We start from the raw sequence: 15,561 nt of genomic DNA, 5'->3' as shown, positions 1-15,561 counted from the left end.
ACAATTTTTCTCAAGCAAAATATTTCAGTAACAATTGGGTCCAGAGCAGCGATTCTCAACCTTCCCTTCCCACTCATATATTACCTGAAGTAATCCCTTAATAATCACAGAGCACCAATGGCATAGGGATTACTTCAAGTGGTATGTGAGTAGAAAGAAAAAGGTTGAGAACCACTGGTCTAAGCAATGTTTTGTAAAGTTACGATTCAGTGTTTCAGCTTATATTTTATTCCCTGACCTGTACAACCAAGCATGTCATATGCATTCTTCACCACCCTGCCACCTTAGTTCCTACTTTCAGAAGCATTCCTTAATGGCATTTACTATGCATGCTTTATCTCTAATTGATTTTCCAAAATATGCATTTGTCTGGATTAAATTCCTTTTTCTAATGCTCTACACAACTTTCCAACTTTCTGTATACAGCCTAGACAACCACCCACACTATCCACCACACCAACAACTTTTGAGTGTACCGCAACTTATCACTCATACTTCCCAGATTCACAATCATGTAGCTAATACACATCACAAACATCAAAAGTACCAGCACTGATCCCATGGTACACCACTATTCATAGACTTGTCATCAGAAAAAAATATCCTTTTGCCATTACCCTCTGCATCCAATTTTGGATCCAATTAGCCAGCTCACCTTGGATCCCATGTACTCTAACCATCTGGACCAGCATACCTTGTCTAATGCCTTACTAAAGCCCAATATACAACATCTACATGGCATTGGTGCAATTTTTGAACCATTTGACCACTCCCTTCAGCAATTTCCTTTGTTACTTCCTCATAAAAACTTACTCAGAATAATGAGATAGGATTTTCCCTCATAAAACCATGCTTTAATCATGTCCTGTCTTTTCAAAAGTGCATAAACCCTGTTTTTTTTAATTTTCTCCAATACTTTCTCTACCACTGACCAACTGTTTAAGGAGTGAATAAGAAATAGAAAACCATGCAGAAGAGAATGTTCAAGGACCTTTGAGCTCCTCTGCATCTTTTGGATTTGTTGGCAGATCCTATTTAAAAGAAAGAAAACATCAGTACAAGAGTAAGTACAAAAAGATGTTTATAGTGTGACCGATAATATATCTGCCAATGTTTACTAAGAAAGTCAAATTTTACAGCAAAAACAAATTGAATGTTCAAATTATTCTCAATCCAATTTCACTATTAATTGAAGGGAGTACAATGCTGTATAACATTGGTACAATTTTTAAACCAGTCGAAGAAAGCTGCTCTTGCTTGAATTGGACATAAATCTTCTCCAAACATCTAAGGTAACAATGAAGACCATACTAAATTGAAGAGGTATTAAAAGTATTCATTCCATCATAAACAATGCAATAAAATGACCAACTCCTGTTAAAATTGTTCACACATACTAGCAATGAGCTTTGATCGCATTAAGGAAAAGTGTTTGGGAAATTATAGCTCCTGCCCTGAGGAGAGGATGATGTTGGAAATACTATTGTGAATTCCAGTTTCACCATTTTTACTGTGCAAGGTGATTTAACTGCCTCCATGTCAAATGCCAGTTTCTTTAGATTGATTCTCAATCACTATTATAAGCAATCGTTCGAATGAAAGGTCATTTCTTTTAAGAGTAGGAAAAAGGGTAAGAGGACACTGACACTATGGTGATTTGACAATTCAAAAATCTCAATGGTTATTCATCCGACTCGCCAGGTAATGTTTGTAACGACAATGAGGACATGTACAGGAAAGAGGTAGATCAACTCGTTGAATGGTGTCACACCAACAACCTTGCGTTCAATGTAAGCAAAGCCAAAGAGATGATTGTGAACTTCATGAGGGAGTCAGGGGAACACAACCCAGTCCTCATTGAGGGCTCAGTAGTGGAGAGGGTAAAGAACTTCAAATTCCTGGGTGTTAACATCTCCGAGGATCTGTCACGGAGCCTCCATGTGATGCAATCAAGAAGGCGGCTCACCAGCGGCTATACTTTGTGAGGAATTTGAGGAGATTCTGTCTGTCACTGAAGACTCTCAAAAACTTTTACAAGTGAACCGTGGAGAGTATTCTGTCTGGTATGGAGGCACCAACTCTCAAGACAAGAAAAAAACTCCAGAAGGTTGTTAATGTCCTATCAGGCACCAGACTTCACTCCTTCCAGTACATCTACAAGAGGGGGTGTCTTAATAAAGCTGCCTCTATCCTCAGACCCCCACCACGCAGGCTATGCCCTCTTCACTCTGCTATCATCGGGGAAAAGGTACAGGAGGCTAAAGATGAGCACTCAGCGGCACAAGGATAGGTTCTTCCTCGCTGCCATTAGATTCATGAATAATCAGTGAACCAAAGACACTATCTTACTTTTCATACATTATTTGTTTTATTTTAATTTATTGTGGTAAAAGTGGTTTATGTGAATGTTTGCACCATGATGCTGCCACAAAACACCGTATTTTGTGACTTGTTCATGACAATAAATTTTGATTCTGATTCCCTTCTGACTTGCCAGGGTCCTATAACCATATAACCACTTACAGCACAGAACAGGCCAGTTCGGCCCTACTAGTCCATGCTGTAACAAATCCCCACCCTCCTAGTCCCACTGACCAGCACCCGGTCCATACCCCTCCAGTCCTCTCCTATCCATGTAACTATCCAGTTTATCCTTAAATGTAACCAATGATCCCGCCTCGACTACGTCTGTCGGAAGCTCATTCCACATCCCTACCACCCTTTGCGTAAAGAAATTTCCCCTCATGTTCCCCTTATAATTTTCCCCCTTCAATCTTAAACCATGCCCTCTAGTTGAATCTCCCCCACTCTTAATTGAAAAAGCCTATCCACATTTACTCTCTGTCCCTTTTAAAATCTTAAACACCTCTATCAAGTCCCCCCTCAATCTTCTACACTCCAGAGAAAAAAGCCCCAGTCTGCACAACCTTTCCCTGTAACTCAAACCTTGAAATCCTGTCAACATTCTCGTGAACCTTCTCTGTACTCTCTCTATTTTGTTTATCTTTCTTATAATTTGGTGACCAAAACTGTACAGAGTACTCCAAATTTGGCCTCACCAATGCCTTGTACAATTTCACCATAACCTCCCTACTCTTGAATTCAATACTCCGATTTAATGAAGGCCAACATTCCAAATGCCTTCTTCACCACACCATCTACCTGAGTATCAGCCTTGAGGGTACTATTTACCACAACTCCTCATTTGCATATTCTCCTTCAGCTCATTGAAGCCCAAGTTTCGTACCTTCTTCCACTTACCAGGGCTCCAATTCCCATGCTCCCTTTAAACCCATTTCCGCAGGGTCTCCAATTCCTGCCTTTCCCTTCTGCCTCGGGTTCTGTTCCTCATGCTTTATTTCCTGAGTTCATGTATAAATTTATTATAATACTGGGTAACATCTAAAAATGTGTTAGGGCATTAATGGGAGCATCATCCAATAATCCAGAAAATCTACTGGTCCAGCACCACCAAAGTACCAAGTGTGCCAGATTATAGGCGTTCTACTGTTTTAAAATATCAGTGACGTGGTTCTTCAACTCAACAGAAACTTTCAACAACAGCATTTTCCAAAAATTATAGAGCATCAATCACCTTAAAGGAAACTTACTAATTTGTAAGCAAGTGATGGAACTCATGCATTTTCAAAAAATATTGTAATACTTTAAATACCTATCCAAAGTATTTTATGCACTTTCATTCATTAATTTTCTTTTATACATGTGCATGCACATATACATACATAGACACACACGCAAACACACAAGTATGAAAAATTATTAGCAGTCTCATTGATTCTTTAAATGAACAGATCATGTCCAAAAGACACAGACATTTGGTTTAGTAAAGGTATTTAAAATATTGAAGGTTGTTATAAACAAGATCAACTGATGTCATTTGAACAATTGGGGAATAAATATGGAATATCTAGTAATTCTTTTTTATATATTTTCAATTGAGAGGATATTTAAGGGAAAGGTTAGGTCCAGAGACGTGGCTACTTATTTGCAGTGAGGTGGAAACTCCTATTAGGAGAGGAAATAAGAAGAAATTTACTTCTGCAATGTATCTTTTATTGCAAACGGGAAGTATTAAACAAGGAGAGCACAAATCTAGACAGGAAAATGGAAGTTAGATTTGAATATCACAATTGATGAGTAGAGATGGTCAGATCTCTGTCAAGATAGTATGTCAAATACTATTAATGTAAGATATAGATCAGCATAAATTTTTTACATCAGATATATTTGATGCCACAAAAATTAAATAGAATGAAATCAGATTTATCAAATCAATGTTTTAGGTGTGGTGAAAAGGCGGGAACTTCCTTGCATTCAACTTGGTTATGCTCCAAGGTAAAGCCTTTTTGGGTGGATTTAGGGGAATTTTTTTTAGAAAAAGTTACAAGCATCATATTTCCACTAAACCCAGATTTATTCCTATTGGGAAATATAAAAGGAACAAGACCCAATTAAAATTATCGACTTAACAAATGAAATTTGTTAAAATAGCATTAGCGGTAGCAAGGAAAAGTATTGCAGTGACTTGGAAATCGGATCCACTTTTAGGATTGGGAGATGGAATCCAGAAATTCAAAGCTGTATCCCTTTAGAGAAAATTACATATAATTTGAGAAATAAATATACTATATTTTTGCAAAGTTGGAGCCTGTATATGCAAATTTTAGCTATAAATGCTTTCCCGGCCTCTTAAGACCTGTGTCGACCTTCTTCCTTAAATTGCTCATATAAACTTTGTTAGAGTCCAGTGAGTTGGAAAGTGATCCTCCGAATAATCCATGATATATCTTTCTTATTTTTTATATTTTGGGGGGGGGGGGGTGAGGGGTTGGGGGAGGGAGAGAAGGGGATGGGTAATGTAATGAATTATATTTTCTTAAATTTAAACATTTATTGTTCTGTATAAGGCTTTATTAATTACATGTATGGAAAGAGCTTAAATAAAATATTCAAAAAAAGACAGAGATGACTAATTAAGATACAACAAAGGAAAAGTCCATACCTGGAATTACCTCTCCACATATCAATAACTTCCCTCCTGGTTCAGCAAGCCATTGAACCTACCACCTTATTCTCTAATCTGTTCAATAAGAATCTGCTTCACTTCAAATCACTAAGAAACACTTCTATCATATCTTCAAGGAGAGCAGGAGATTCCTCTTGCAATGCCCACTAGTGCATCAATTCGAGCTGGCAGTAGCCCTGTATAGGATGTCCTAGATCTGAAAACTGCTTGTGCCATATGATAATAATTCAGGAAACAAATTCCTATAAAACTAGAGGCCACCTGTACTGGACTTGAAATACTCAGGTCAACAATAACTCCCTGAAAGCAACAGCCATAGGGACATCATCAAGCTTTACACTTAAGGCCTGAGTCACACAGTGGAATGGCTCAGCTGAAGACATAAGGACTCCTTGGGCTGCCCACCCTGAAGGGTCCAGTTCTTCAAGCCCATCCCATGTTGGGCCAAAGTCTGCGTTTTGGGGGCCTATTTAATGCAGGGACTGGGTCATTTGTGATTTCCTGCACTGGCTGCAGCTTACTTCTAAAATTTCAGGTGGCAGCATTTGCTAAATTTATATAGCAGATTAAAATAAAGGAAAATTCAAGTTGCTGTGGAATGACATCATGTGACAACCTAACCTGATCACCAGGACAAACATGCAATTGCCAGGTTTCTCAGTGGGAATTTCAAAAACACTTTTTAAAAATTGGTGCAAGTTTGTGGACTGTAAAATAATTTGAATGTTCATCCTGCCTTGGCCTCCTTTCCCGATTTTACTTTTGTTAGAGACAGGAATACGTATGTGAACTTGGGCCATTCCCAGGTAAAGTTGAAGCTGCCAAGGACAGCAATTTTTTTTAGAGTTGACAGGGAGGAAATGCATTCTGCTTCTTGAATAAGTAGGAAATATTTGCCTCAGAGATTGAAGAATGATCAAACAGCTTTTGAAAGAAGAAAGCACTCAGCTTTGAAAAGCCTGGAGTGATGCCCTTAAAGTTTAATTACCAGCTTTTAGGTGGCAGATGCTGTACTACCATTTCCAGTTTGACTTATTCACATCATTTAACATGAGGTGAGAGGAGTAAAACACAAAAGTCTGCAGACACCATGATTGAATAAAACACAATGCTGGAAAAACTCAGTAGGCCAAACAGTGTACTTTATGTAGCAAAGATAAAGATATATAACCAATGTTTCCGGCTTAAGCCCTTCATCAAGGTATGAACAAAATGTAGGCAGGTATCTGAACTTGAGGTTCATGACTGCAGAAGACAGTTTAACTCATTCATCCTGTACTGCTTCTGGGATCATCTGCTGCATCATGAGGTTTGTTGTGGCCATGCAAACAATATCCTTTATTGTTGCAGATGCTCAGGGTTGTAGGTTTAATAGATGGCAACCTCAGCCCAAGGTGAGTCTTTGCACAACCCTACAGGGAACACCAGTTTAGCCCTCTCATAACATCCTCATGTCAAGTGTGTTAAAATAGAGGCAAGATTAATCAATTATATTATAAGCTTATATTTTAAATAGTCATATTTAAATATATTTTAAAGAATCAGCAATGCAAACACTCAGTTTCAAGAAAATATTTCTTTGATATTCAAGAAGGAAAATTTGTTGGGTCCAATGAGAACCTCCTTATAATTATTTATACAGTGAAAATAAGCAAGCATGCTCTGATGTCCAGTCTAATGAGACCAACTCACCAAAGTCACAGAGATCAAAAATAGGCTTATTTCCTTTTTATGAACAAATATGTCCCTATCTCCCATAAGCTTCACCTCTCAATGCCAAACCAGAGAGCTTTAAGAATAGTTAATGCTGTTTCTCTAGGTCAAATATGGTACAGACCAAAAACTTGGGTTATGTCATAGTCTATGCTTTTGTTAAGAGTCCAAAATAAGCTTTCAAAGTTTTCTTCATTTTCAAAACTTCCAAGGGAATTTTGAGCCTGTAAGCCTACATTTATGTGCCGATGACCTTGAGCATCTGTAAACCTACAACCTCAAGTGTCTATAAACCCCACCCCCAAGCATCTATAAACCTCAGCCCCAACCATCAGTAAGCCCACAACCAACCCCGAGCATCTGATAAACTCCAGCCCCGAGCATTAAGAAACCCCAGCCCCAAGTGTCTGTAAATCCACAACCCGAGCGTCTGTAAATCCACAACCCCGAGCGTCTGTAAATCCAAAACCCCGAGCGTCTGTGAACCCCAACCTCGAGCATCTATAAACCCCAGCCCGTAGCATCTGTAAACCTCAGCCCTGTGTTGGTAAACCCCAGTCCCTACCGTCTGTAACTCCCAGCCCCAAGCATCTGTAAGCCCCAGCCCCAGGTATCTGTAAACCCCAGCTTCAAGTGTCTATAAGCCCACAACCCCATGTAACTGTAAACCTGCAACCCCAAGTGTCTATGAACCCACAACCCCAAGCATTAGTAAACTCACAACCATAAGCGTCTGTAAACCTACAACCCATGAGTCTGTAAACCTACAACCCCGAGCGCCTGTAAACCTACAACCGCAAGCGTCAGTAAACCTACAACTCAAGCGTCAGTAAACCCACAACCACGAGCGTCGGTAAACCCACAACAACGAGCGTCGGTAAACCCACTACCCCAAGTGTCAATAATTCTACATATTTATCAAGGTCAATTTGAATGAAACACCTGAGAAAATATATACCCAAGTCTGCCAGTAACCACATAGGCATGTTAGTAATGGAGATAAAATAATCAAATAAAAAGCAATAAAAGGAAAAGTAGAGGCATGTATGTTATGTAGAACTAGATGTTAATATCCCATATTGCACTTCTGAGACTTGCTACCTAGACTCTGCAGCAGGGGTGGGCAATTAGTTTTCCCAAGGGGCCACGAGAAACCGAAAATATTGTGGAGGGCCGGACCAATAGACTGAACTAAATTATGCTTAATATTAATTCTATCTCTTTATAAAAGCAGTAAATTGCATCGTTTTGACATAATACGACTGGTGAGAGTAAATGTGATGATTAAGCAATGGAAAGTAAGCTTAGGAAAAACATCATTTATTCAATCAAAATTACCCAAAACAGTTGTAAACAAAATGTGCATGTTCAGAAATGTACCATTTTTGAAAGACTAGCATTAAATCAGCTTTATACAAATTGTTATTACCATTTTGCTTGTAGTCCAACCACCTCATATGCTGTTTTTCAGTTCTTTTTTCTTGTTCAGTGAGAGAAATCTAGTCTCTGTTGGGCTTGAACAAGTGCATCGAAATCAGGCTGAATGTCTGAGGTGGATCTGCGAATGACAGCTGACAGAGAGGATCTATACCTGGATTTGTTAAACTTCATCACTGAGAATGTTTGTTCACATATGTAGGTAGATCTAAAGAAAACTAACATCTTCTGAGCATGCCTCCTCATGTGTGGAAAGTTCTCCTCCTTGAGAGAAGAGTAAAAATCCAGCAGTGATACTGACTTAAACTACTTTGCCAGTGTCATATCATATTGCAGGTCAATGAGTTCCAGCTGAACATGACTGGGTGCATTATCCACCCTGCAAGTAAAGGGAGAGGAAATCATGTGCATTTCACCCTCAACTGTTTTGAAGTCTTCAAATCATCTTGAAAACTCATTATGCAGTGCTCCTAACATGGATGAGTACCTGCGGAGGTGATCAGCTGATGGTATGACTTCTTTCAGGGTTTGCATGTGAGTGAGAGTGAGAGTGTTGCTCTCCAGGTGGCTTGAAAGAAACTGCAACTTTCTCATGAAAGCCTTCACTAGGCTGTACATTTCATGACAAACAGGCCCCAACGTTGCAGTTTGGTATTTAGTTCATTCATCAGTGCAGTCACATGAACAGCATCTGCCATCCAGTTCCCATCTGAGAGCTCTGGTATGTCTTTGCCTTTCTTCTCAAAATATTCTTGAATCTCTGCTTTCAAGTCCCAAACTTTTTTCAGCACTTTGCCCAGGCTGAGCCTATATTACCACATTCAATCTCATGCTCCTCCATGAGTGCAACAAACTGTCTGTGATTTAATCCTTGTGCCTTGATGAAGTTAACTATTTTAGTTACAACGTCAATAACATGGTTAAATTTTAGCATTGATTTACAAACACATTCTGATGCATGATACAATGTAAGAATACCAGTTTCAGTTCTGGATTGATTTCAGTCACTTTATCTTGCATCTGTTTCAAAAGTCCAACATTTTTCCTTGTTAGATTTGGACAACCATCCATTGTAACACCTGCCAGTCTGTCTCATTTCAGTCCCAGCTTGTCCAGACAAGCATTTACCTCCGTGAACAAATCACTCTCTGTCGTTGTTTCTTTCATTGACCGCATTGCCACCAACTCCTCCATAATCTTAAAGTCCTTTGTTATCCCATGGACAAAGATGAGTAACTGGGCTGTGTTGCACACATCACAGGTCTCGTCCAAAGTCAAGGAAAAAAAAATCAATATTGTCCACTTTATTTTGTAGCTGAAACTTCAGATTTCCCGTGATGTCCTCAATCTGTCTTGTCATGGTTCGTCTGGAGAGGGGCACGGTCTCGAATGCTTCTTTTTTCTCGGGGCATATTAGCACTGCAGAGTCCACCAAACACTCTTTGATGAACTCCCCCTCAGAGAATGACTTACTGTTTTTAGCGATTTTGTAAGATATCACACAGCTGGTCTTGGCTGCTGCATTCCTGGATGTATGAAGCTTGGTAAAAAAGCCTTGTTGCTTTTGCAGTTCAATTAGCAAAGCTTCAGATGTCCGTGACCAGTCGGCATCAGTCAGGTTTTTGTGTTTCTCCGCGTGTTTAGTCTCGTAATGGCAATTCAAATTGTAGTCCTTAAACACAGCGATCTGCTCTCCACAAACTAAACACACGGTTTTACCTCTGACTTCGGTAAATAAATACTAGGTAGTCCATGTTTTGTTAAAAACTCTGCATTCTGCATCAATTTTCTTTATTTTTAGCATGAGCGGACATTTTTGTGGGTAACATTCATAAACTCGTAAACTGAGTAAAGGTAAAGGTGTGCGCACACATGGATTTATATACATAAGCTACTACATGCGTAGCCTACGTACATATGTAACTTGCGCAAAATAAAAGCAATGCAGTTTTAATCCACGCATGAGGTAAGCTTACTTAAGTTTTATTTTCTAATTTCTGATTAACCTTACGCGGGCCGGTCAGGGACAGCCAAAGGGCCGGATATAGCCCGGGGGCCGTACATTGCCCAGATCTGCTCTGCAGGGTAGTGAGTGGTGCCATCTTCTGGATTATCAAATGGGAACCCTCCTTCCTCAGTGTTTTGCTGATAAGACCCACGACACCCAGAGGGTTCAACAATGAATCCCAGCATCCTGGGATCACCCCCTAGATGCCATTCACTCACTTGGGGCCCAGATGGAATCCTTTCTCCTCATCCAGAGCCACTGACTTCCCTTTTCATAAGCTTTGGAGAGATCTTTGACTGCTTGTCGGTGTACATTTCCTTGCACTCCCAACTCCTGGAGTAGTCTTGATGGCGATGTGGCTACAAATCCTCTGCAGCCTACTTCAACCAGTCAGACCCTTCCAGCCACTTGTAGATACCGTCCAGTCATATGCTGCTGGCTTCATTTTCACGACCTCACTTCCACCGATGCTGCTCTCTGGTGCACTGCAGTCTGTTCAAATCTTGAAAAGCAAAGAAGGAAGAGCACTGCGTCGCAGACATCAATGCAATGTAAAGCATGCGCGCCAGTTATTTATGGATGCTGGTTTACCTGTGGTTCCTTGTCCCAGTCATATCATCCCAATCAGAGTTGCAGATGCAGCTAAAAACACTCAGATCTGTGATGAACTGATAAGTAAATATAACATTTGTGTCTGAGCTATCAACTACCCCACTGATGCTCGTGGTGAGGACCTCTTGCGTATTGCCCCAAACCCTCATCACACCCCTCAGATGATGAATAATTTTGTGGAAAAACTGTTGATTACCTGGAAGGATGTTGGATTGGAGTTGAAGTCCTAGTCCTCAGCTGAATGTAACTTCTGCAGAAGACCTCTACATTTTGAGATGATGAGTGAGAGAGAAAGACCCTACTTCAATGGAATGAGTAGCCTGATATCTGTGAATGCTTAGTATCTGGATCTGTCTCACTCTGGACTGTCTGTGTATTAGAATTTAAAGTCAAACCCTATATTTGTTTTAATAGAAGCTAATTACATATTTAATAAGATTATTTCTGTAGTACACAAAATTCTAAATAAACACAATAACACCAAAAAAAAGACCCTTCCAGCCACGCTGCTGCACATCAGCTGCAACCTCAGTGTACCTCAGTTTCTGTACTCATAGACCTCCTCCACTTCATCCTCCCAGGGCACTGTAAGCTCGATGGTGTAAACAAGATGGAGTGAGGCCAACCACAGCACAAGGTCTGGTCTGAGGTTGGTTTTGCAATTTCGTAGAGAATCTGCTGCCGATCCACATAACCACCCGGATTAATCTTGATGTGGCAATTCCGGCCTAACCCTCACCTTCCCGGACAAATGCTGTTAATAGCCAGTGGGATGAAAAGGGAAGTAGAGTGTTGACACTCGTCCACCGATTTTCCATTACTGATGAAAGATACCGTAGCACCTGGTTGTGACGCCAGGTGTATCAGCCTTGAATGAGGCTGGTCTTGCAGCCCACCAAAATATGTTTTAGTATGGCTGAAGTTGGGGAGAGGAAGCATATAGAGTCCTCTCCATAGTACTGGCTAAGATTCGTGGTAAGGGAAATAGATAGGCACTTTTGTGACTACAAACTGGTCTGCCAGATGGTGTGCTGCCTCCAGGGTGCACAGATCAAGTTCAGAGAAAAGGGGACGGTCAACAGCAAGTTGTTGAGGTGCATGTACCTAACAACATTATAGGTAAAAAGCGAGGTGAGGTCCAACAAGCTGCATTTAGGGATAAATTTAAAAGTAATATACAAAATTGTTGGTGAACCTCAGCAGGTCACATAGCATCAATAGGAAGTAAAGAGTTGGAGCCCTTTGTCAAGATATGAGCAAAAGACAGGCATGTGCCTGTATAAAAAGTGGGGTGGGGGAGGGAGAAGAGGAAAGGAGGGAGAAAGGGGCAGAGGAAGGAGCACAGGCAAACAAGTAAGAGGTCATTGGAGAACCTATAGAAGATCCATAGAAGAAAAAAAACTTGCTTATCAACCTGTGCACTCCCTGCCCCTTATTCCCTCCTCTGGTCTTCTGCTCCCTTCCTCCACTTTTTATTCAAGCACCTGTCTATATTTTGCTCATACCTTGAAGGGCTCAGGCCCAAAACGTTGATTACCCTTTACTTCTTATAGATGCTGTGTGACCTGTTGAGTTTCTCCAGTACTTTTGTGCATTGCATTCAACGCAGTGTCTGCAGACTTTATTTAAGTTAATTAAAAAACAGTTCCTCAAAGTTAGTAAACTCAGAATTACTGCCTGTGCCACGTGCTAGTCAAACCAGGAATAGCAAAATAGTTAAGATGAATAAATGTATTAAGCAGGAGGGAGGGTTTAAGATTCCTGGTGCATTGAAACAGTTCAGGAAGGTCTGCACCTGGGCAGGACCAGGATCACTGGCTTCTGGGGATTGCTGTTCGTAAGGGTTAAAATAATATGGTAGTGGGATGGGAATCCATGCAGAAGGACAGAGGCAAACAATGAAGAGATCAAAAGTTAGAAAAAAGGTCAAATGCAAAAGGCACAAAGATTATTAAAAGGACAAAGAGTGTAAGGGGGTTTTAGCTGAATGCCCATAATATTCAAAACATGGTCAATGAACTCGTGGCACAAATTAGTTCAAAGCGGCATGATTTAGCGACCATTACAGAAACATGGCTGCAAGGTGAAGATGATTGGGAATGAAACATCTAAGGGTATCAGGTAATATGGAAGTAAATGCAGGAAGATAAGGGAGGTGGGGTAGTGCTCTTAATTAAGGATGAGGTCAGGACAATAGTGAGAGGCAATATAAAATCTAAGAAACAGAGTTGAATATATCTAGGTAGAGATTTGGAATAGTGTAAGGAAAAATAATCACTGGTGGGAATTATCTATTGGCCACCAAATAACTGGTTTTCCAAGAGAGCCATGAATTGCAATTTTTCTCATGTACTAGATTAAGGGAAGGGTAAAAACAGTGGTAATGTTGGCTCATCTACTTTAGGCTAAAAAGGATATAACAGAATTTTTATGAATAAGCTGCTATAAGCTGTTCATCTTGAAAGAGTCTTAGAGTTCATATGCTTAGATCATTAAAAGGTCATGGATGTGCAAAAAGAACTGAAAGGATGGGTAGTGAGAAATTATTTCTGCTGTTTTTAAGAAGTTAGGAGGCACTGAAACTTAAAATACTTTTCTGCAAATTGCAATTAATGCAGTTTTAAAACCTGAAATTGATAGGTTCAAGGGCATTCGAAATTAGTCTACCATGATAATAGATAACATGCAGCTGCTACACAAAGTAATTAATATTGGTGGAAGTATAAACATTAGCCAGGACACCTACAAAGAGTGCAGTACCCCCTCAGGAATGTTGACTCAGTGGAATTTCTTGTTTATTTTTATTGAATGACAACATTGTTTGACTGGTTTAATGTATCCTAGATTTTGTACTTTAAATAGACGGGAGGGGAGGGGGGAGAGGGAGGGGAGAGGGAGGGGAGGGGGGAGAGGGAGGGGAGAGGGAGGGGAGGGGGGAGAGGGAGGGGAGGGGAGGGGGGGAGGGAGGGGAGGGGAGGGGGGGAGGGAGGGGAGGGGGATGGGGAGGGGAGGGGGATGGGGAGGGGAGGGGGATGGGGATGGGAGGGGGGAGGGGGGGAGAGGGAGGGGGAGGGGGGGGAGGGAGGGGAGGGGAGGGAGGGGAGGGAGGGGAGGGGAGGGGGGGGAGGGAGGGGAGGGGGGGAGGGAGGGGAGGGGAGGGGGGGAGGGAGGGGAGGGGGGGAGGGAGGGGAGGGGGGGAGGGAGGGGAGGGGGATGGGGAGGGGAGGGGGATGGGGAGGGGAGGGGGAGGGGGGGAGAGGAAGGGGGGAGAGGGAGGGGGAGGGAGGGAGGGGAGGGGAGGGGGGGGAGGGAGGGAGGGGAGGGGGGAGAGGGAGGGGAGGGGGGGGAGGGAGGGGAGGAGAAAATGGCACTGTATATGTTTGAAAAGGAAAAAGTGTGTATCATGGTTAATGTGGTTTAAGGTGTGAAAAAAAGAGGAATGTCAGTGTGGATAATGTGCTCATGTATCTGACAAGGAACTTGACTCAATGACATGTGGACTTGAAGGCACACATTGAGAGTGACTGATCCTGAGAATAATGCATGCAAATAGCAAGTGTCTGGGTTAAGTGTGGCTTGAATATGCAGTTAGCAATATTACGTTAAAAAGAAAAAAAAACATAAAGTTCACTGCAATTGTATAAGATGAAACAATTTTTTTTTACAAACTACATCAAGCCATAAATATATTCACCGATTCTTCGCTGACTCCAGGGTCAAGCATGGACTGCCAAGAACTGTGGTGGACTGGTGGTATTGAGTTATCCCTGCTCAATTCGGTCAGTTGGATACCCTGCACACGATACCTGCGACTTCATTAAGGTAACGATGGTTTTAAAAAAACAAGCTACATGAACAGATATCCTTAAAACATTTAATAATAAGCTTGAACTTGAGCAATACAGAAGATTTCCAGGTTATGTAAGATCTGACATGAAAATTCAATTTTACACAATTCTCACAGACTCTGATGTCAGTTATCACTCTCGAATCTCTTCACCAGAAAACAATGTAGAGATCACCCTCACCAAAAGCCTTCTCCAAACTCTCCGTCAGGGAGGATCAAACGTTAATGAACTCTGAGCCACCTCTCATTAGCTCACACTTTGTTTTATTTGACAGCTGATAGTTACTTATGAGCAACATGGTTGGTGAAGCAGTAGCACAATGCCTCTACAGCATCAGCAATCGGGACCATGGTTCGAATCCTCCACTGTCTGTAAGGAGTTTGTACTTTTTCCCTGAGTCTGCATGGGTTTTCCCTGTATCTGCTTTGGTTTTCTCCCACCCTTCAAAACATACTGGGGGGGGGGGGTGCTGGTTAATTGGGTGTAAAATGAGCAGCATGGACTTTTTGGCCAAAATGCCCTGTTACCGTGCTGTATGTCTAAATTTAAAAAAATTAATTCTCTTGCTGATCGCAGATTAGCTCCTTCCTCTTCCCCACCCAGACTCCATTTGCGTTGCATTCAAAGATTAATCACAGTTCACCTTCGGGCAACAACTCCTATCTCTGATGCTGATTTTCCTCAGCACATTCTCAGCAAATCAATTGTCAAGGGCCATTGAGGCCAAAGATTTCTCATTATGATTTTGGGGATAATTGTTCGGTTCTCCTGGGTATATCACCCAGGATGCTCGGCATTTGCAAACTACAAAAAGAATTAGCAGCACTTCACAATTTAGGAAAGAAACAACTGTTGAATTACACTGGCTTTGTAATTCATATCGACAACCTAAAACC

At 41.3% G+C, this 15,561-nt stretch overlaps 1 protein-coding gene across 1 annotated transcript in view; it reads right to left on the bottom strand.

Annotated features, from left to right (window-relative positions):
- Nucleotides 1-15,015, bottom strand: part of LOC138737301 (uncharacterized) — a 302,978-nt gene extending 287,963 nt beyond the window's left edge. The window contains 3 exon segments of the mRNA XM_069888055.1: nt 992-1,031; nt 14,512-14,629; nt 14,951-15,015. Of these exon segments, the coding sequence (XP_069744156.1) occupies nt 992-1,031; nt 14,512-14,629; nt 14,951-15,015 (223 nt within the window).
- Nucleotides 15,016-15,561: the final 546 nt, after the last annotated feature.

This window comes from Narcine bancroftii, chromosome 6, assembly GCF_036971445.1.
Source record: "Narcine bancroftii isolate sNarBan1 chromosome 6, sNarBan1.hap1, whole genome shotgun sequence".
In the NCBI taxonomy this organism is placed as follows: domain Eukaryota; kingdom Metazoa; phylum Chordata; class Chondrichthyes; order Torpediniformes; family Narcinidae; genus Narcine; species Narcine bancroftii.
The sequence above is the reverse complement of the archived record's forward strand: the minus strand, read 5'-3'. Positions and strand labels throughout refer to the sequence as shown.